Source organism: Saimiri boliviensis, chromosome 10 (genome assembly GCF_048565385.1).
Source record: "Saimiri boliviensis isolate mSaiBol1 chromosome 10, mSaiBol1.pri, whole genome shotgun sequence".
Taxonomy (NCBI): domain Eukaryota; kingdom Metazoa; phylum Chordata; class Mammalia; order Primates; family Cebidae; genus Saimiri; species Saimiri boliviensis.
Window position 1 is genome coordinate 17,491,470 of NC_133458.1, and position 21,565 is coordinate 17,513,034.

General features: G+C 38.0%; 1 protein-coding gene and 1 long non-coding RNA gene across 4 annotated transcripts in view; one reads left to right on the forward strand and one right to left on the reverse strand.

Moving 5' to 3' along the window:
* Positions 1-21,565, reverse strand: part of LOC141580032 (uncharacterized) — a 152,841-nt gene that overhangs the window by 68,637 nt on the left and 62,639 nt on the right. The window lies entirely within an intron of this gene.
* KDM7A (lysine demethylase 7A) overlaps positions 1-21,565 on the forward strand; it is a 91,677-nt gene that overhangs the window by 47,417 nt on the left and 22,695 nt on the right. Inside the window, exons 7-11 of the mRNA XM_039472911.2 lie at positions 1,475-1,637; positions 5,719-5,806; positions 7,034-7,140; positions 14,791-14,882; positions 18,735-18,824. Of these exons, the coding sequence (XP_039328845.1) occupies positions 1,475-1,637; positions 5,719-5,806; positions 7,034-7,140; positions 14,791-14,882; positions 18,735-18,824 (540 nt within the window). The remainder of the gene's footprint in view (positions 1-1,474; positions 1,638-5,718; positions 5,807-7,033; positions 7,141-14,790; positions 14,883-18,734; positions 18,825-21,565) is intronic.

Consider the following 21,565-nt stretch of genomic DNA (forward strand, 5'->3'; position numbering starts at 1 on the left):
AAGACTGGGGTATTTTTTGTTCTCTCGCTGACAAAAACATATAGCCCTAGTTTTTCAGTGGTATATTCATTTGTTGTAAAAATGCTACTTGTAAAGAGGGAAGGTTTTTTTTTTTTACTTTTTAACCAGGACCTATCACTTTGCCTTTAAATGTTGTGATTTTTTTTTAAATCTCAAGTAATGGAAGAGCCATGACTTTTAAATTTATATTAGATTTAGTTTTGCCTTCGTCTTTTAAGTTGGTTTCTTTTAACGTTTTGTCTCTTTTTGATTCTTTTCCCTATTAATTATTCTTTAATTACATATCCTGAATTAAATAAGAAGGAGCAAAATTACAGTAATAACTGCTTCTGGCCTTAATGTTGAGCTAGGATAGTTTGTTGGGTAAGTCAGGAATGCCTTTAAAAATACCAGTTCTTGGCTGGGTGCAGTGGCTCACACCTATATTCCCAGCACTTTGAGAAGTGGCCAAGATGGGAAGATTATTTGCTCCCAGGAGTTTAAAGACCAGCCTGAGCAACATAATGAGACCCTGTCTTTAAAAATAAAAATAAAAATAATTAGCCAGGCGTGGTGGCTCATGCCTGTAGTCATAACTGCTCAAGAGGCTGAGGCAGGAGGATCACCTGAGCCCAGGAAGTTGAGGCTGCAGTGTGCTGTGACTGCATCACTGCATTCCAGCCTGGGCAACAGAGCGAGACCCTATCTCAAACAAACCAAACAAAAAAACCAATTCTTTTTAATTTATATTCATCTTGCTTTATCTAGAGCTACATTGTTTAAAACAGTAGTCACAAGCCATGTGTGACTAAATTTAAATAATTAAAATGGAATGTAATTAAAAATTCAGTTCCTCATTTATACTAGGCACATTTCAAGTGCTCAGTAGCCACATGTGGCTAATGACTACCGTATCAAAAAATTTCCATTATCACAGAAAGTTCTATTGGACAGAACTGGTATTGAAACTGAGCCTTCATCTATATCAAATGCTTGTGCCTCAGCAATGTTCTGGGCTATATTTGATGCTGGGCCCTTGGGTTCCTGTTTTTTTTTCTTGATGAAGAAGCAAGGAGTAGTTTATTAAAGGAAGCTTATTTAAAAATAATCATTATGCTGTGGATCTTGGTAGAAAGGGCAGAGATGACTGTGGGCCTGTCAACACATACTTACTTCTCTACTTGACCTTGAGAGGTGGTCAGTAGGATGTTTGTGGTTTTCTACTCTCCTGTCTTGCAGCTATTTCTTCAACTCTACTCTACTGACTCCTTGTCAGTTGAGGAGGGGAAGCTTTAGACATGAAAACGTTTACTAAGGGCAGTAGCTACTAATAAGCTATGTGAAATATGTCTTCGAACCTAAAATAGTCTGATAATGATCTCAATTTTATCATTGTATTGGGAAATTGCATCATTGTAGGCTATTCTAAGTATGGCTTTTGCTTTTTCAAAAATAGTATGATATTTCCTTTTAGGGTGAGAAGATTTTTTATTTAATAAAGCCAACAGATGAAAATTTGGCACGTTATGAATCTTGGAGTTCATCTGTGACCCAGAGTGAGGTGTTCTTTGGGGATAAGGTGGATAAATGCTACAAATGTGTGGTAAAGCAGGGACATACCTTATTTGTTCCTACAGGTAAGGTTTTCATCTCACCCCCTACTCACCATGAATGATAGTCACATGGAGTTGGCTTTTAATTAGAGCCTTTGGCTTTAACATGTTTGGAAAGTAGTTTTTTATGACATTTGTTAATAAATAATTCTGATCTTGGACATTTTACTTTTTTGTTCCTTAGAGAGTTTCTCTTATAGTTAGGACTTCTTTTGGCATTGTATTTATGTCATTTGCTTCCATTTTTATTTTTATTGAGATAAAATTCACATACCATAATATTCACCCTTCTAAAATATACAACTCAGTGGTTTTTGGTAGATTAATAAAGTTGGGCAGACATCACCACTATCTAATTCTAGAACATTTTCATTGTCTCAAAAAGAAACCCTGAACTCTTCAGCAGTCACTCCTCATTCCTGCCTCCCCTGAGCCTCTGGCAGCCACGAATGTACCTTCTGTCTCTGTGGATCTGCCTCTTCTGGATATTTTATGTAGATGGAATCATATGATATGTGGGCTTTTGCATCTGGCTTCTTTCACTTAGCATATTATTTTCTGGGCTCATCCAGGTTGTAGCCTGTGTCAGTACTTCATCTCTTCATGGCCCAGTAATGTTCCATTGTAGGATATACAGGCTGAGCATCCCTAATCCAAAAGTCGAAAATCTGAAATTTTCCAAAATTTAAACCTTTTGAGCATCTGCATGATTTTCAAGAGGAAATGCTTATTGAAGTATTTTGGATTTTCAGATTAGGTATGCTCAGCCGGCAAGTATATAATGCAAATATTCCAAGATTTAAAAAAAAAAAAAATCTGGAATCTGAGTACTTCTGGTGCTAAGCATTTTGGATAAGGGGTCCTCAACTTTACTGTATTTCATTTATCCATTCACCAGTTGATGGACATGTGGGTTGTTTTCACATTTTGGCTATTTGAATGGTGGTGCATTGAATGTTTGTAAACAGTTTTTTTTTTTTTTGAGACGGAGTTTCGCTCTTGTTACCCAGGCCGGAGTGCACTGGCATGATCTCGGCTCACCGCAACCTCCGCCTCCTGGGTTCAGGCAATTCTCCTGTCTCAGCCTCCTGAGTAGCTGGGATTACAGGCACGCACCACCATGCCCAGCTAACTTTTTGTATTTTTAGTAGAGACGGGGTTTCACCATGTTGACCAGGATGGTCTTGATCTCTTGACCTCGTGATCCACCCGCCTCGGCCTCCCAAAGTGCTGGGATTACAGGCTTGAGCCACCGCGCCCGGCCATAAACAGTTTTTAATGTGGAGGCATGTTTTCATTTCTCTTGGGTAAATACAGCTTGTAGTGGAATTGCTGCATTATATGGTTTAACTTCTTGAGGGATTGCCGAACCGTTCTCCAGATGGCACCATTTTACATTCCTACCAGCAGTGTATTTGAGTTCCAGTTTCTCCACATCCTCACCAGTGCTGTAAATTGCCTTCTATTCTAGTGGATGTAAAGTGATATTTCATGATTTTGATTTACATTTCCTTAATGAGTAATGATGCTGAGCATTTTTCTTACTGGGCATTTGTATATCCTCTTTGGAGAAATGTCTATTCAAACCCCCTTTGCTCATTTTAAAATTGTGTTATCTGTCCTTTTTAATTGTTGAATTTGTAAGCGTTCTTTATATATTCTCTATACGAGACCCATATCAGTAAATATGATTTGAAAATATTTGCTCCCATTTTGTGGGTTGTCTGCTCACTTTCTTGATAATGTTCTTTGATGCACAAAAGTTTTTAATTTTGATAGTCTGAACTATGGTCAGCTCTCCATTGCTGTTCAAGGCCAAGCCTGTAACAATCTGGGCTGCTGCCCCTGGACAGTTAGGAGGCAAAGGGTATGTCTTGAGAGACCCTCAGAAAAAGGACTGAGTATCAGTCTTAGCTGTAGCCTCAAGTATAGGTATCAGGTCTGTCATTTTGAGAGGTGAATGAATGTATAGACTGTCCAGACCAGTGGTTTTGAGAATTGTGTGCTGATTTTGGTGACCCTAATGACTGTAGAGTTCAAGGGGATCTGTTCCCACAGGCCCTGCTTTCTTGCCTTGCCTCTGGTGTATAATATTAAATGTGTGTTGAATAAATGAAGAAATACCTTAGAACTACCAGAATATTTGCCTAGAGAAGTATCGTATTTTCATTGTGAGTGGGTTAATTCACATTGTGAATGCCCCTCCCTTAAATCTTCCTACTTCTCGCTTTCATAGTATTTTGTTGTACCCTCTTCAAAATAATAAATTGACATTCATAGAATAATTTTTTAAATAGATTTAATGTCCTAACTATAATATAAAGAGGAAATAAAAAGGTAATTTAAAATGGAATGCTATTTCAGTATGTGCCTGCCTAGGCACAGCAGCATTAGAGAACAGAATGAAATGGTAATTGCATAAGGAAGGAACTCAATCTAGGTGTGTCTCAGTGGCAGCACAAATTCTATCAGTAGCACTGGTGTACGTACTGATACTTCCTGGAGTGTCAGAATCACCTGGAGGTCTGGTTACAACACAGATTGCTGGACCTCATGGCCAAGGTTTGGATTCTGTGGATCTGGAGTGGGCCTGAGAATGTAGATTTCTAACAAGTTATTGGCTGATGCAAGTGCTGCTGGGATAGGGACCATATTTAGAGAACCACTGCTGTATGCAATGTGATTTTTTTTTACACAAGGTAATTGGCAGCTGACAAGCTCCCAAACAAACTACGGTACAGTTTTTGTATTTCTGGAAATGGTGCCAAGACCATGAAAATACGCCATGTGTGCGTGTGTATGTATGTGTGTGTGTATACACACACACGCACACACATGTATATAAAATAGAGTTCTAATTTCTAGGCTCAGATAGTTAATAGGACAGGCTTTGCACCTATATGAATGCTCAGGAAAAGACAGTCCTGAGTGATGCAGGACAATTTCATTTTGTGTGGAACTCTCTCCTGTGTTGCACTCCTGGCTCCCACTCACAAATTGCCAGTAGTGCTTCCAGATCATTGTGGCAATCAGAAAAACCCTTAAATGTTCCAAAACATCCTGAACAGACAGTACTGCTGTTATTGAGAGCCACTGATGTGTAGGATTTGTAGTTGGCACAGACTTCTAATTTGTGGTTTCAAGGTCAAGCTCAAGGCTTTGTGCTTTTGAGCACAGAAGTGGGCACACTTGAAAGTGAGTCCTTTGAGGGTTTTTTGTTACTGTGTTACAGTACAGTGAGGGGTCAAAAGATGAAAAATATAAAGAAAATGGGATTTGTATATTTTAAAAGCTAATTTGCATACAAATATGTGAGTATATATTTCTGGTGAAGTCTTCAAGTCTAAGTCTGTGAACATTTTTTTCAATAGTTAGGTGTCATGTCTTAGAAATGATTGTCACTTTGTAAATATTTTTATGGGAATACAGATTATCATTTTTATCAGCAGTGCCTATATTTATAGGACCATAACGCTTCATAATTAAATGCGGGTAATAATACCTTTTCCTTTTTACAGCATCAGGTCTCAGATTGACTCCTGTGGTCCTCCTCTGCTTAGTCCTTTCAGGACCTAATTTCAGGGTGACACCAGGGATGTGGAGTGCCCCATCAATCCTAGTGTTCTCTAATGGAAAACGTGTTTTTCTAATTCAAACGAGATTTGGCTGGTCTCATAGTAAAATCTTTAATATAAAGTTGGGTTGTGTTTTTAAACTGGAAAACAAAAACAGGCTGGGCACAGTGGTTCATGCCTTAATTCCAGCACTTTGGGAGGCCAAGGTGAGAGGTTCACTTGAGGTCAGGAGTTTGAGACCAGCCTAGGCAACAAAGGGAGACCCCATCTCTATTTTTAAAAACAAAGAGACAAATACAGTAACAACTACAAGAAAGCTTCAGCTTATTTCTCAAACTCAGCACAGAGCCTAGCATATAATGGGCATTTAATAAATAAATTAATCTATAGCTTGTAATAAACATTAATTTCTCTAGTACTGGAATATGAAATAAACTGATATTGATATTTTGAGTTACTTCACAGGTAGATATATTTGTTTGGTTTACATATTGAAAAATCACTGCTTTTTATCTTTTTAACCATTTCAGGGTGGATTCATGCTGTGCTCACTTCTCAGGACTGTATGGCTTTTGGGGGGAACTTCCTACACAACCTTAACATTGGCATGCAGCTCAGGTTTGTGTCATCTGCATTTGAATGACCTTTTGTCCTTTTTAAAAATAGGATACTCTTTTTTTTTAAACTTAAAAAAAAAAAGATAGCATATTTTATTTGAGATTCCATGGAAATAGTACCTGAGATATTAGGAATAGGAGCTTTTAACAATAGTAGTATTTTAAAATTTTGCCAGGAGGATACTTTGCATTTCTAATCTAAAACAACAAAAACGGAACTTATTCAGGTAACATCCCAAATTTCAAAATTTTAGGAAAATGTGTGTCTTCTCCTTTGGCTATTTTGGCAATGAGGGAAATGAACATAATCTAGTCAGACTCAGATGTGACATATGGTGCTTTAAAAAAAAAAAAAAAAAGCAACCCTAAGTCAGGATTGCTATCAAAACACCTGCTTTAATTTTGCTGCAGGTAAAGGATTAATAGCTCTTTCCTCTCTGTCTGAGAATTTGATCTTTGTATAACTCACTTCCCTTGGTAATCTAATGAGTGTAGACTTTTACTAGGTAACAATGCTTATGGTAAAAATGATTCTTGATTGATAAACTGAATCAGGACTGGGAGAACTAGAAATACCTAATACCTAGTAAGAAGCGATATCTTTGGATTTGCCTGAATGTGGTAACTCTTGTAACTTGGCACACTCATAGAGATCCCTAGAAGCTATGCATCTCTGTGTGGAGTTATTATAGGAGATGGTGACTCTTACAGGGCATAAGGTTTTAAGCAGCTTTAAACAGCTCCCACACCTACCAAGTGTGGATCTTGTCTCTTTGTATCTGAGCTGTCCCTGAGGGAGGGATGGCTCCTGCTATTTGTGCCAAATGTGGTCTTGACCTGGAATGCTTAGTTGAGCCTAAAGAAAACTTTTGGGTGAGTATTGCACTGTTGTCTTACACATGGAGCTGTTTTCTAAGACACATACTTTTATTTATTATAGTAGAACCTTTGTAAAAATCTTTTTTGTTAAAACTAGGATACAAATCCCAAAGTATGATCTTGATCTTCTGTGAAGTTCAATACAATTTTTTAGTGTACTGTCAAATTATAGTTAGAACCTGGATAAGATCACAATTCAGTCTTGTCCAAATGTGATGTTGCTATGAAATGTAAAACACTTCACTGGTCTTATATATCATGACCTGCTTATTTTATTTTCAGGTTGGTTACTTTCATTTAACTTTGAAATGCTAATATTAATATTAAATATTTCTTCAAATTCATTTAGGTGTTATGAGATGGAGAAAAGGCTAAAAACACCAGATCTTTTCAAATTCCCTTTCTTTGAAGCCATATGTTGGTTCGTAGCCAAAAACTTGCTGGAAACCCTGAAAGGTAACAATTTGCATATTTTTATATGATATGATGCATAATATTTGTAAATTCACTCACAGCCACCTGACAGAAAGAGTCCCTTTTCTAGTAGAGTATGGATGTCTCTCCTATTTTGTTTTTTAAATATATGGTTTCCCCCCATTCAGGAACCTTTTCAGCAAGTTAAGAGTCTCTAGTCTATAATCTGACAATCCATGTTCTTAAAATTAGTTATAAAAGGCTTGGATCAGAACAACGTAAGTAACATTAGAAATGTTCATTCCATTTAGTACTCTAGAAGCCTGCAGACATTATCAAGCATGTAACAGTGCCTGACTCTTAAAAATGCAGTTTATGTCAAGAGACTTAACCTAATATACCTTCCTAAAATTTGCTTTTAAAAAAGCAAACTAGGCCGGGCACGCTGGCTCACGCCAATAATCCCAGAACTTTGGGAGGCTGAAGCAGCCAGATCACCTGAGATCAGGAGTTCGAGACCAACCTGGCCAACATGAAGAAACCCCATCTCTACTAAAAATACAAAAAAAATTAGCTGGGTGTGGTGGCGTGCGCCTGTAGTCCCAGCTACTTGGAGGCTGAGGCAGGAAAATTGCTTGAACCCGGGAGGCGGAGGTTGCAGTGAGCCCAGGTCGCGCCACTGCACTCCAGCCTGGTGCCTGGTGACTGAGTGAGACTCTTGTCTCAAAAACACAAAAACAAAAACAAAAACAGCCAGGCATGTATGCCTGTAATCCCAGCTGCTTGGAAAGGCTGAGGTAGGGAGAATCACTTGAACCCGAGAGGCAGAGGTTGCAGCCAAGGTCATGCCATTGTACTCCAGCCTGGACGACAGAGCAAAACTCTGTCTCAAAAACACAAAAAAGAAAAACAACCAAACCAGAGGGAATAATTTTCACGTCCTGAGAGAATCAGGTAATGTCTGTGCTATCACCATTATGACCACTATGCTGGCTAGTCTTTAAGTCACCCATTAGCATACAGACCAACTGAAATGATTCTGTAGTTGAAGAAAGAAACCTTTTTTGAACACGTCTTTATTCTACATTTTTAAAAGATAGAATTTTGATGTTTTAATATTTCGATTTAATCTTTGAACAGTCAAGTTGGAGACTGATGTCACTTGCTTCTATTGTCTGCTTCTCCTGCTCATGTGCTAGTGAGAATAGATTGTCTGCTTTTTTAATCAGTTTGCAAATAGTGCTACTATTATAATTTGCAATTCTCAGAATAGACATAAACAGACAGTAAAGTTCATTCTGAACATTTGCCTCTTTTTCCATTTTAAAGTTAAACAAGAAGAAAAGTTAAAATGAAGAGAAATAACCAAAACTTTACTTCCCAAGATAGGACGTACAGAACTAAAATGATAAAACCCATATAACAATGATACCCTAAACCCCCCACCTCACAGCACAGTGCACAGATGTCCTGGCAGTGCTTCTGGTGTATGCGATGGAGGTAGAAGCTCATGCGGGAGAAGGGACAGGTCCTTCCTTCACAAGACCAGTCTTTGCTCCAGAAATGAATCCTTATCATGAAACCCTGACACGTTCAGTGTTCCCAGATGTTTTTCTTGGCTGTAGGAATGTCACAGTGGACTGCAGAGTTGCCATACATAGTTTTCATTAAAATACTGGACAACAGAGTTTATAGTCTCCTATTTAAGTGCAAGCCTAGACAGTTAGGAACACTTTTAAATACTTTAAAAAACACTCATAAATTTCCTCATTTTGTGGAAATAAATCCCAACTATTGAACCTTCTGGTTAAGAGGCTGGCAATTCTATACTTGGTTCAGGGTGCTTTCTCCCCTCTTTTCTTTCTATCCCAAGACTCCCAAGTTCCACACACACACACACACACACACAACACACGCATGCACGCCTGTACCCCTGGGGTTATGCACAGTGATCTTTTTTCCCACTAATGTCTAAGAGAGGCTCATCCTTTAACTTTTTAAAACTAATTTAAAACTTTTTAAAACAATTTAAGGATTTTATCTGAAAGACAAAATCTTGACATTGCTCATGAAGGCACAGGAGCAATACTTTGTCTTAGAACTGTTTAGTCTTTGTGTTAGGCCGTCGAAAGTTCAGAAACATTCAGGTCTGATGGAAGGCATTACTCTATACATTAAAGACTTCTTAAAAAAGATTATTAGAAAAGGGTATTTGTAGGTTGTTATGTTTCATTTCATTATCCAGATTAGTATAGAATACCTGGCAATCATAGTGATTCAATCCACTCTCATCAAGGCAAAACCCAAATGATCATTAGAGCAATTGGCATTGTTTTAAGCATTCATCCTGGAAACAGGAATGGTGGTCTTGTGACCCCAAATTATGTTGTTCTATCATCCCTAACCTTTTTACTTTACATTGCGATCTATTGTTTGCCAACTCAGACTGTTCTAAGGCTTATATGGTGGGTTAAATGAAGTTGAATCATCCGTAACTCTAAGGCTTATATGGTGGGTTAAATGAAGTTAAATCATCTGAAACTGTTTACTGTGTTTGATGTCAGTGATAGTAAAACAGTGAACCAGTTTGGATTTGTGTAAGGAAATTCGCCACTGTGCAGAATTGAAATGCTTTGTTTCAACCTAGCTGAGTTTTGGACCACATCTAATAGATTTTTTTTTGGTTTTAGATTATCACAATTTGATTAAAAAACTCAAGGCATTTGTGTTTATATATACTTTACCATCACACACACTGTTTTAAGAATAAAAATGTTGGCCAGGTGCGGTGGCTCAAGCCTGTAATCCCAGCACTTTGGGAGGCTGAGGCGGGTGGATCACGAGGTCGAGAGATCGAGACCATCCTGGTCAACATGGTGAAACCCCGTCTCTACTAAAAATACAAAAAATTAGCTGGGCATGGTGGCACGTGCCTGTAATCCCAGCTACTCAGGAGGCTGAGGCAGGAGAATTGCTTGAACCCAGGAGGCGGAGGTTGCGGTGAGCCGAGATCGTGCCATTGCACTCCAGCCTGGGTAACAAGAGCGAAACTCCGTCTCAAAAAAAAAAAAAAAAAAAAAAAAAAAGAATAAAGCTGTTATTACTCAGGTAAAAACTACCCCAATTAAGCAAAAACAGCCTTGTCAACACCTTAGAAATGCTCTGTCATCTTTCTTATTACACCTTTCTGCTTCCTTTCTAGACATAACCATTATCCTGACTTTTGTGATAATCCTTTTCTTCAGTTTTATCACCTGTGTTATAAACTAAAATAATTTTCTCCATTTGCACACTTCATATGAATAAATTCATACTAGTATTCTCTTGTAACCTTTTGCTCAGCATTGTTTGTGACATTCATTCATGTTTTTCTGTGTTGCTATAGTTCTTTTTCATTGCTAGAGTATTCTGTTGTATGAATATACTATGAATAGACACACACACACACAAACACAGATTCTGCAGTTTGACATTCTGGAGTTATTTTTGGGCTTTGGCATTTATGGAAAATGTTGCTAAGAAGTTCTTGTCTTTGTCACATAGTGCAAGAATTACTCCAGAAAACAGGGCCAATTGCCAGGTCATAGACAGAATTTAGTAGTTGTTGCAGAATTGTTCCCAATTTTCATTTCCAGGGCAGGGCATGAGAGTTCCCAAAGCTCTGTGCTCTGGCCAACACTTGACATTGTTAGGTTATAATTTCTGCAAACCTTATGGATATGAAGTAGTATTCTTTGTGCTTTTAATGTGCATTTCCCTTATTATTAATGGAATGGGTTTTTTTTTCCATATGTGTATAGGTTTTTTTGGATTTTCTCTTTACTGAAAGACAAAATTTCTTAACTTTTTTTTTTTAACGTTTATTTTTAGTGCTTTTTGTGCCTTATTTAAGCAGTTCTTTCTTATCCCTGGGTCTTGCAGATATCCTTGTTTTCTGAAAGCTTTTACTGTTTGTGTGTGTGTATTTATATAAATATTTTCACTTGCTTTTATATAAATATCCCCTTGTCCCAGCCCCATATTTTGAGTAATCCATTCTTTTTCTGTTCTTCATAAACACCACAACTCTAGTTTATCTTGTGTTGATATCTATCTGTGCAGGTCGTGTACACACATACTCACCCACCCTCCTGTTCCAGTGGGCTAGCAATCTGTCTCTCCACCAGGCACACTATCTTATTAACCTTTTGATAAGAATTGATATCTGGTAGGTCCTCCTCCTTCAAGTACGTCTTGGCTTTTCTTTTCCCTTTCATTTTTATATAAATTTTTGAGTTACCTCATTACAAGCTGACACTCTACCAAAAGTAAGCAAACAAGTATTATGGAGATTTTTATTTTGAACATGTTAACTCTAGAGATCAATTTAGGCAAAATTTGATGTCAATAAATACTTAATTTTCTAAAAATGACATGGAACATCTCTATTTAGATCTTTAATGTCTTTTGGCATTTCTTTTTTGGTAAAAATTTTACACATGTGTCTCTTGCTAGATTTACTCCATCTACTTTTTAGTGCTATTATAAAAACATATTAGTCTTCTTGCATTGCTATAAAGACATATCTGAGACTGGGTGATTTATTTTAAAAAGAGGTTTGATTGGCTCAGGGTTCCTCAGGCTCTACAGGAAGCATGATGCTAGCATCTGCTCAGCTTCTGGGGAGGCCTCAGGAGACATAACCATGGTGGAAGGCAAAGGGGGAGCAGGAGCAAGTTAGGGTGAAGGGAGAGATGCTACACACTTTAAAACAACCAGACCTCCTAAGAACTCACTTGTCATGAGAACAGCACCAAGAGGATGGTGCAAAACCATTCATGAAGGATCCAGCTCCATGATCAAACCACCTCCCACCAGGCCCCACTTCCAATAATTGGGGATTACAACTGAACATGAGATTTGGGTGGGGACACAGATCCAAACCATATAAATCATTCCTAAGTATTTATATACATATGGTTGAACTCACATGAAATTTGTTTTTGTACTTCAAAAATAGTCAAATATTAGCAATTTCATATGTTTCAACTTACCATGTGATTCTGGAATACAGAAGCAGTTAATTTTTATACTGATTTTAGCAACCTTCTTAAAAATGATTATTTGACTGGGCACGGTGGCTTATGCCTGTAATCCCAGCACTTTGGAAAGCTAAGGCAGGCAGATCACAAGGTCAAGAGTAAGAGGCCAATATGGTGAAACCCCACCTCTACTAAAAAAAAAAAAAAAATACAGAAAAATTAGCCAGACATGGTGGTGCATGCCTGTAATTCCAGCTACTCGGGAGGCTGAGGCAGGGGAGTTGCTTGAACCCTGGAGGCAGAGGCTGCAGTGAGCCAAAATAGCGCCACTACACTCCAACCTGGGCAAAAGAGCGAGACTCCATCTCAAAAACAAAACAAAACAAAAAATATTATTTAATCATCTGAGGCTTTTTTTTTTTTTTGATTCTCTAATACACAGTCGTATACAGCCTCAGTGAATAATGACAGTTTTGTTCCTTCTTTTCTAATATTTTTATCTTTTTTTTTTTTTTCCATTGCTTTACCAAGTTGTCTAGGACCTCCAGGGAAACAGTGAATAGAAATGGCAAAGGTGGGCAGCTCTATCTTTGTTCCAGGTCTCAGAAGGAAAGCTTTCAATCTTTTACCATTATTACCTTTGTTGTAGGCTTTTTGTTGATAACCTTTATCAGGTTTAGGAAGTCCTTATCTATTCTAAGTTAGCTAAAAGATTGTTTTTTTCCTTTTTTTTTAAAAAATGTAGTTTAATTTTATGAAAAGCTTTGCCTGCATATATGAAAAATCATTTCTTCTTTAACCTTTTAATTTAGCGGTTATATTATTTGATTTTCTAATATTAACCCAACCTATAATTTTTATATACCACTAGGTTAGTATATTGTTTAAATTCTGTATGTTTATATTTTATATATTCTATATATTTACATAGATTGTGTGCATTTTGGCACATGAGTGAAATTTGTTTTCCCATGCTGTCCTTGTTAGATTTTGATATGAAAGTTATGCTAGCCTCAGACAAAATGTTGAGATTGTTCCTTCTGTTTCTGATCTCCAGAGAAGTGTGTGTACGATTGGAATGATTTCTTTCTTGAATGACAGAACTCACTGATGATCTGGATCTATGGTTTTCTTTGTGGAAAGATTTTTGACTGCTGAGTCAGTGTCTTTAGTGATTAAAGGACTAGAAAGCTTTACTGGCTAATTATTGAGTTCATTTGTGTAAATATTTTCTTAAAATGTATCTAGAAATTATATCTAAAATTTGACATTTGTTTGCATAAAGTTCTTTTTCAAAAATTATTTTTTCTTTTATTTTTATTACCGGATTGGTGCAAAAGTAATAAAGTTCTTCATGTTACCTTCTTACCTACTGATTATCTGTGGCATTTGTAATGACATTATTTCTATTCTCCATACCTGGATATTTGTGCCTGTTTTCTCTTTATATTAATTTTGTTACTTTTTTTAAGACCCTGTTTGAGGCTCTGTTTACTGTTTTGTTAATTTATGATTATTATTTTTATCAGGTTTTTTTGGTATTAAAACTTATGTGGGTCTTCAGCTCATTAATTTTTAGCCTTCTTGTCTAACATAAGTATTTAAAGCTATACATTTCTCTGCATGTATAGTATATAACACATTTTGATATGTTTTATTGTTGTTTAACCAACATATTGTCTGATTTCCAATGTTTTTCTTTGACCCATATGTTAGCAGTCTATTTCTTAATATCTGCATTCTTAATTTCTAAACATATAGGCTTCCTTTAGCTTACCTGCATTATGAACACATGTATGATTTAGATCTTGGACTTTGATGAGACTTGTTTATGGTTCTGGAATATGGATGAATTTTGTAAGTGTTCTGTGTGTGTCTGAAAAGAATGTGTATTCTGCAGTTGCTGGGTATAATATTCTATTTATGGCCATTTAACCAAGTTTTATATTGTTGAAATTGAATATATGTCTACTGATTTTTTTTTAGTTCACTTCCTCTATCTTTTACTAAGAAAAATATTTGAAAATCTTCCACTGTGATTGTGGAGTTACTTATTTCTCCATGTAGTTCTGTCTAGTTATTGTTTTCTATATTTTCATACTGTGTTATTGAGCACAAATTCTAAATGGTTACATGCGTCTTTCTGGTGAATTGAATCCTTGGTCATTATGAAATAACCCTTTATATTAATGACAGTTACACCACCTTTCTTTTGGAAGCTTGGTATCTTTTCCCCACCTTTTTATTTGAAACCTTTCTATTTTTTTTTAATATGGTACGTATGAATATTTAGCTTATTTTAAAATCTGGCCAGATACAGTGGCTCACGCCTGTAATTCTAGCTCTTTGGGAGGCCAAGGCTGGAGGACTGCTTGAAGCCAGGAGTTTGAGACCAGCCTGGGCAACATACTGAGACCTCATCTCTACAGGAAAAATTAAATCCAGTGAAATGGTCTTCTTTTTAACTGGAGTATTTAATAAATTTTAATGTAATTCTGTTTCTTTTGTCTTTTTGAATTGATCATTTCGTATTTCACTTTTTGATCTTTTTATTAATTTGGAAGTTGTATAGTTTTATATTTGGTGGTTACTCAAAATCTGAAGTGAATCCCTTTAACTTTAGAACATTTTAACGTTTTTTTTTTTCCCACCCCCATTTCCATTCCCACAGAACTGAGAGAAGATGGTTTCCAGCCTCAAACTTACCTAGTACAGGGAGTGAAAGCACTGCATACTGCTTTAAAATTATGGATGAAAAAAGAAGTAAGTTGTTTCAATAGTGAAATCACTGTGTTTTATGTGGCAAGATTAGGAAAACACAGTCCTTGGGCTATTTTGGCAGCACTTGTGAGTGCCAATAGTAGAGGGAATAGAAATCATGCTTTAGGGCCAGGCGGTGGCTCATGCCTTTAACCCTAGCACTTTGGGAGGCCAAGGCAGGTGGATCACCTGAGGTCAGGAGTTTGGCACCAGCCTGACTAACATGGTAAAACCCTACCTCTACTAAAAACATAAACATTAACCGGGCATAGTGGCAGGTGCCTGTAATCCCAGCTACTTGGGAGGCTGAGGCAGGGAAATTGTTTTAACCCGGGAGGCGGAGGTTGCAGTGAGCCAAGATCATGCCATTGCACTTCAGCCTGGGTGACAGAGCAAGACTAAGTTCTCAAAAAGAAATCATGCTTTATATAAACCTGTGTTTTATCATGCAGTATATACAAATATACTGGTTTCTGTTATGAGAATATAGTATTTAGGTATTTCTTTAATCTTTGATCTGGAAAAGAAAGTAATTAAAGTATATTTAGGAAATTGACTAAGAAATGAGTCTACAGATATAGAATAATAATAAATAACATTGAGCCCTTATAATGTGCTGAGAGCACTGTGCTTGGTCTATATACACATGATCTCACTTAATCCTCAAAGCCAACTGTATGAGATCTGGGTGCTATTGGTACCACCATTCCACATACGGGAAAGCTGAGGTTCAAAGAGTTAAATAACTTGCCTAAGAGAACTGGTGAAGCTAGGACTTAAAACTTAGATCTGTGGGATTTCAAAGCCTATACTCCTTACCACTCTGCTAGATTTATATAAAAGCTAAGGAAAGGAGAGTCCAAATTTCAAGCATGAGCTTTCTATTTTCACTAAAATATGAGTTGTTTGCATTTGAATCCCACCATCTCCAGTTTTCCATTTGGAGTTAATGTTTCCTTCCCTTATGCATCCATGCTGTATTTCTAGTGCCTCTGGGCTTAAAACAGATGTTTATAAGGTAATATATCTGTGTTTCCTTCAGCTGGGTCTGTGAGCTCTTGAACAGGGACTGTCTTTCTCATCCTTATTATAACTCCATGGACCTTTGCACATAATGCTTTAATAAGTGATACATATATATGTGAGCTGATGAAAATACATGTCCATATTAATTTCTCCTATTTTTTTTTTTTTAGAGTCTTGATCTGTTGGTCAGGCTGGACTGCAGTGGTGTGATCTTGGCTCACTGCAACCTCCACCTCCCAGGTTCAAGCAGTTCTTCTGCCTTAGCCTCCCAAGTAGCTGTATAGGTGCACCGCACCACGCCCAGCTAATTTTTGTATTGTTTAATAGAGATGAGGTTTTGCCATGTTGGCCAGGCTGGTCTTGAGCTCCTGATCTCAGGTGATCCACCCAAGTTGGCCTCCCAAAGTGCTGGGATTTCAGTCATGAGCCACTGTACCTGGCTGCGTCCATATTAATTTTTTGAATGTCCTTTTGACATAAAAATCTTGCTTTTAGGTTGGGCATGTTGGCTCACACCTGTAATTACAGCACTTTCAGGGGCCAAGGCAGGCAGATCATGAGGTCAGTAGTTTGAGACCAGCCTGGCCAATACGGTGAAACCCCATCTTTACTAAAAATACAAAAAATTAGCTGGGCGTGGTGGCCCACGCCTGTAGACCCAGCTACCCAGTAAGCTTAGGCAGGAGAATCACTTGAATCTGGGAGGCAGAGGTTGCAGTGAGCTGAGATTGCACTACTGCATACTAGACTGGGCAACAGAGCGAGACTCCATCTCAAAAAAAAACAAAACCTTGCTTTTAAGAAATACTGGGAGACAGTAATTAATAGGTTACTGTACCAATGATTTTATACTCTCTCTTTATTATCATTGTTACATATCTACTAGAGCACAACACTGTGGAAGCATTCAGGAAAATAAAAAGCATGTCCTCACTGTGAAAGACCTTATTGTCTAGGTGACAACGAAAGCCGTAAGCAAATTTAAAACTGTTCAACAAGATAATAACAAAATAAAGCGTATGTTTCCAAAGCTGTATAATTTCCTACTGAAGGCTTTAGACATGTGGTTCTCAAATTCGTGACTTTATCAGAATTGCCTTTAGAGCTTTTTTTTGTTTTGTTTTGTTTTTTTGGTTTTTTTTGAGACAGAATCTTGCTCTATTGCCCAGGCTGGCATGTAGCTGAGTCTCAGTTCACTGCAACCTCTGCGGCTTCAAGCGTTTCTCCTACCTCAGTCTCTTGAGTAATTGGGATTACAGGTGTGCACCACCATGCCTGGCTGATATTTGTTATTTTTAGTAGAGACAAGGTTTCTCCATGTTGGCCAGGTTGGTCTTGAACTTCTGACCTCAGGTGATCCACCCACCTCGGCCTCCCAAAGTGCTAGGATTACAGGCATGACCCACCGCACCCAGCCTAGAGCTTTTTATAAAAATAAAACCCCTGGATCTTCCTCTAAAGATTCTGATCTGAACCTCTATTTTTAACAAACTTCTTAGGCGATTTTGATGCATAGTAAAATTAGTTATCAATAATAAATTCTGTTAATACATTTGCATTACCTATTTTATTGAATTTGTTTTAAGATGCGAATCAGCTCAGCATAGTGATGAAGAGCATGGATTCTGGAGTAGATGTTTGGAATCAAAGCTCAGCTTTGCTACTAATAAACTAGCTTCATGACTTTGGGCAAATTGCCTGACTTCTGTGCCTTAGTTCTGTCGATTGTAAAATGGGAATAATAATAGTATCCATGTCATAGTGGTAATTTTAAATGAGTTGATGCTTGTAATGTACTTAATAGTATCAGACCACAGCATTAGAAGATTATATTACTTTTGTTTTAACAAATGATGCTAAAACCAAGTAGAATATATAAAGCAGAAGCAGAAACTAGCATGTTGAGAGTATCTAAAAAACCAAATTATTCTTATATCTAGAGATTAAAATTTGAAAATAGACATAATAATGGCATTAGTTTGCAACTGAGTAGATACGGTAACCCACCAATTAATTCCACTTCCCCCCACCCCTTTTTTTTTGAGATGGAGTATTGCTCTGTCACCCAGGGTGGAGTGCAATAGCCAGATCTTGGCTCACTGCAGCCTCTGCCTCTTGGGTTCAAACAGTTCTCCTGTCTCAGCCTCCCCAGTAGCTGGGATTATAAGTGTGCACCACTCTGCCTGACTAATTTTTATATTTTTAGTAGAGACAGGTTTCACCATCTCTACTACTGGCCAGCAGGCTGGTCTCCAACTCCTGACCTTAGGTGATTCACCCACATTGGCCTCCAAAGGGCTGGGATTATAGGCGTGAGTCACCGTGCCCAGCCTTCCCCTTTCCTGTTGATGGGATCTTTTTTCTCTTTTATGTTTGACTATTAAAAGAAAAAAGAAAACTACAAAAATTTATTCAAATTAGATTTTGTAAGAGAAACTAGGATTATGTTAATACCTGTGTTCTCCTTAAAAATCCTTATGCATTATGAATTAAATGTTAAGCTTAATTTGTTATTTTACCAATAAGTAGTAGTAGTTAGAATTACAGTAGGCTTTGAGGAGTAGAGTACAAGGTTACTACTCAATATAAAGCACAATTCACTGTGAGACAAGTCTGTTTTTAACACAATCTAAGAGGATTTTATATGTTAATGAGAATCTCCTTAGAAGGCATTACACTAGGTAAACAAACTCTGAACCCTGGCTTACTAGTGTTTGAAAGTGATGTCTATAAAGTCCAGAGAATCCAAAAATTGGTTTAGTAAATTTGTTTTTACATATTAAAGTGTAAGTAACTTTGGTTTTCTTATTTTTGTTAATCTAAATACAGCTTGTATCTGAACATGCCTTTGAAATTCCAGACAACGTTAGACCTGGACACCTTATTAAAGAACTTTCTAAAGTAATTCGAGCAATAGAGGTAAGAGTAGAAACTGTCATGTAAATGCTTGATATACTACCTGCTTCGAGAAGCAAATGAATCTATTCTCACCCTACAAATACCTGAAAACCCTTACACACCTAGAAGAAATATAATGAGCTGAGTCTTTGGAGGTTTCTCAGGTTTTGAGGCTTCTAAAGTCCTAGAGAGAAATTTATAATACTGTATTCTGATTAAGGAAAGAGTTATCAGGTTACTTTAGTATACTTTAAAAAAATAAAAAATACAGAGAATAAACAGTAGACTTTCAGATCTAGTTAACTTCAGCTACCCAGAGATGAATACTTATTTAAGTAATTAGAACAAGAGAAGAAATGTAAGGTGACTCAAGCTAGGGAAGCTGGGGTGGAGAGAGGGATGATAGTGAAATGGGGCAAGGAGATGGTTCGGTAAATGCCCTTTCATAAAAGTTCATAAAATCTAATTAAGTATTTAAAATTTTTAATTAAGAGCTATTCTCAGTGTTTAAGAAAGAGTGTTTTAAAGTAATTATTCAAGAACGTGGTTCTGTTAGCGTCTAGCTTAAATTGAGAGGAAATTAGGTGGAGGAATGGAGGCCAACTGATAATTTAACAACTTATAATAGGGCTGTGTTTGGAAAATGGTAAGAGGTATACATTTACAAAATATTCAAATGCTGGTTTAATATCCATGGTTAGAATAGTTTGTGTAATTCTCAGTGTGTTCAGATGTAGTAGAAAAATAAGTTGTTTTTAAAGTGTTATAGTAATCACATTTAAATTGATTTACTATCAAAAGTCTTAGCTGATCTTAAATATATATGTAAGTTTATACATACATAAATCCCATGCATGATCACCAAAACTAAGAATAAACTTACTAAGATGGCCGATTAGGAGCAGCTCAGGATTCCAGCTCCCAGCGAAAGCGCAGAGGGTGAGTGGACACCACATTTCCAGATGGATTTTTTTTTTTTTTTAATTTAAAAAAAATAGGGTTTCACCATATTGGTCAGGCTGGTCTTGAACTCCTGACCTCAGGCGATCTGCCCATCTCAGCCTCCCAAGTTCTGGGATTACAGGTGTGAGCCACTGCAGGATTTTTATTGCCCACCGACCAGGAGATTCCCAGGTGGAGGAGCCCCATGGGTCGCCAGCGTGGCTGTTTTGGCCAGTGCAACGTGTCTCTGCACAAAATACATGGGTCCGAGCGCCATTTTAGCTGGCAATTGGAGCTCCTGGGAGGCAGAGTTGCCCATTCAACTGATAAAAAGGGGACTGAAATGGAGCCAGGCCGGGAGATTCCCAGGCAAAAAAGCGCCATGAATCTCCGCGTGGCTGTTTCAGCCAGTGCAGTGGGTTACCACATGGGAAATCACACAGATCCTGGCGCCTTTTCAACAGGCAACTGGAACACCTGGGAGAACAGAGTCGCCTGTTCAACTGAAAAAATAAAAATAAAAAGGGGTCTGAGGCAGGGAGCCAGGTGATCAGGCTCGGCTGGTCCCACCCACACAAAAAAACAGCAATCTGAAATGCTCTGGATTGAGAATTTCACAGCAAGCACAGCTGAACCCAGGATGGTCCAGCTCTGTGAGGGAGGGGCGTCTGCCATTACCAAGGCAGTCCACCACTACAGAGTTAGTCCGCCATTGCTGAGGCAGCCCGCATTACAGAGAGAGTCTGCCATTACAGAGGTGGGCCACCATTGCCAAGGCAGTTCTAACAATACCCATATAAACAGGACTGCAGGGAAGTTCACACAGCAGCTGCGTGGACAAGCTCAGCAAAGCCTCTGCAGACAGACTCTGACTAGGCTGCCTCCTTGCTGGACAAAGCAGCCCTGAAAAAAGGCAGCAGCATGACAGAACTTATATATAAGCCCCAACTCACCGGGACAGAGCACCTGGGGGGAAAAAAAGGGTGTTTATGAGTTTTGCTGTATCAGACTTAAACATACCTGCCCAGCTGCTCTGAATGAACAATGGAGCTCACAGCTCAGCACTTGAGTTCCTATAAAGGACAGAGTGTCTCCTCAAGCAGCTCCCTGATGCCAGTATATCCAAAGAGTCACCTCATAAAGGAGAGCTCAGACTGACGTCTGGCAGGTATCCTTCCGGGACAAAGATGGGAGAAGAAAAAATTGGCAGCAACCCTTACTGTTCTGCAGCCGCTGCAGGTGATTCCCAGGCAAGCAGGGTCTGGAGTGGACCTCAGCAGTCCTACAGCAGAGAGGCCTGATTGTTAGAAGGAAAACTAAGAAACAGAAAGAAATAACTTCATCATCAACAAACTGGACGTCCACTCAGAGACCCAATCTGAAAGTCCACAACTACAAATACGACAGGTGGATAAATCCACAAGGATGGGAAGAAACCAGCGCAAAAAGGATGAAAACACCAAAAACCAGAATGCCTCTCCTCCTACAAGGGATTACAACTCCTCACCAGCAAGGGAACAAGGCTGGATGGAGAATGAGTATGATGAATTGGCAGAAACAGGCTTCAGAAGGTGGTTAATAAGAAACTTCTCTGAGCTAAAAGAACATGTTCTAACCCAATGCAAAGAAACTAAGAACCCTGAAAAAAGATTTGACAAAATGCTAACTAGAATAACCAGCTTAGAGAAGAACATAAATAACTTGAAGGAGCTGAAAAACACAGCACAAGAACTTCGCAAAGCATATACAAGTTTCAATAGCCAAATCGACCAAGCAGAAAAAAGGAAATCAGAGATTGAAGATCAACTAAATGAAATAAA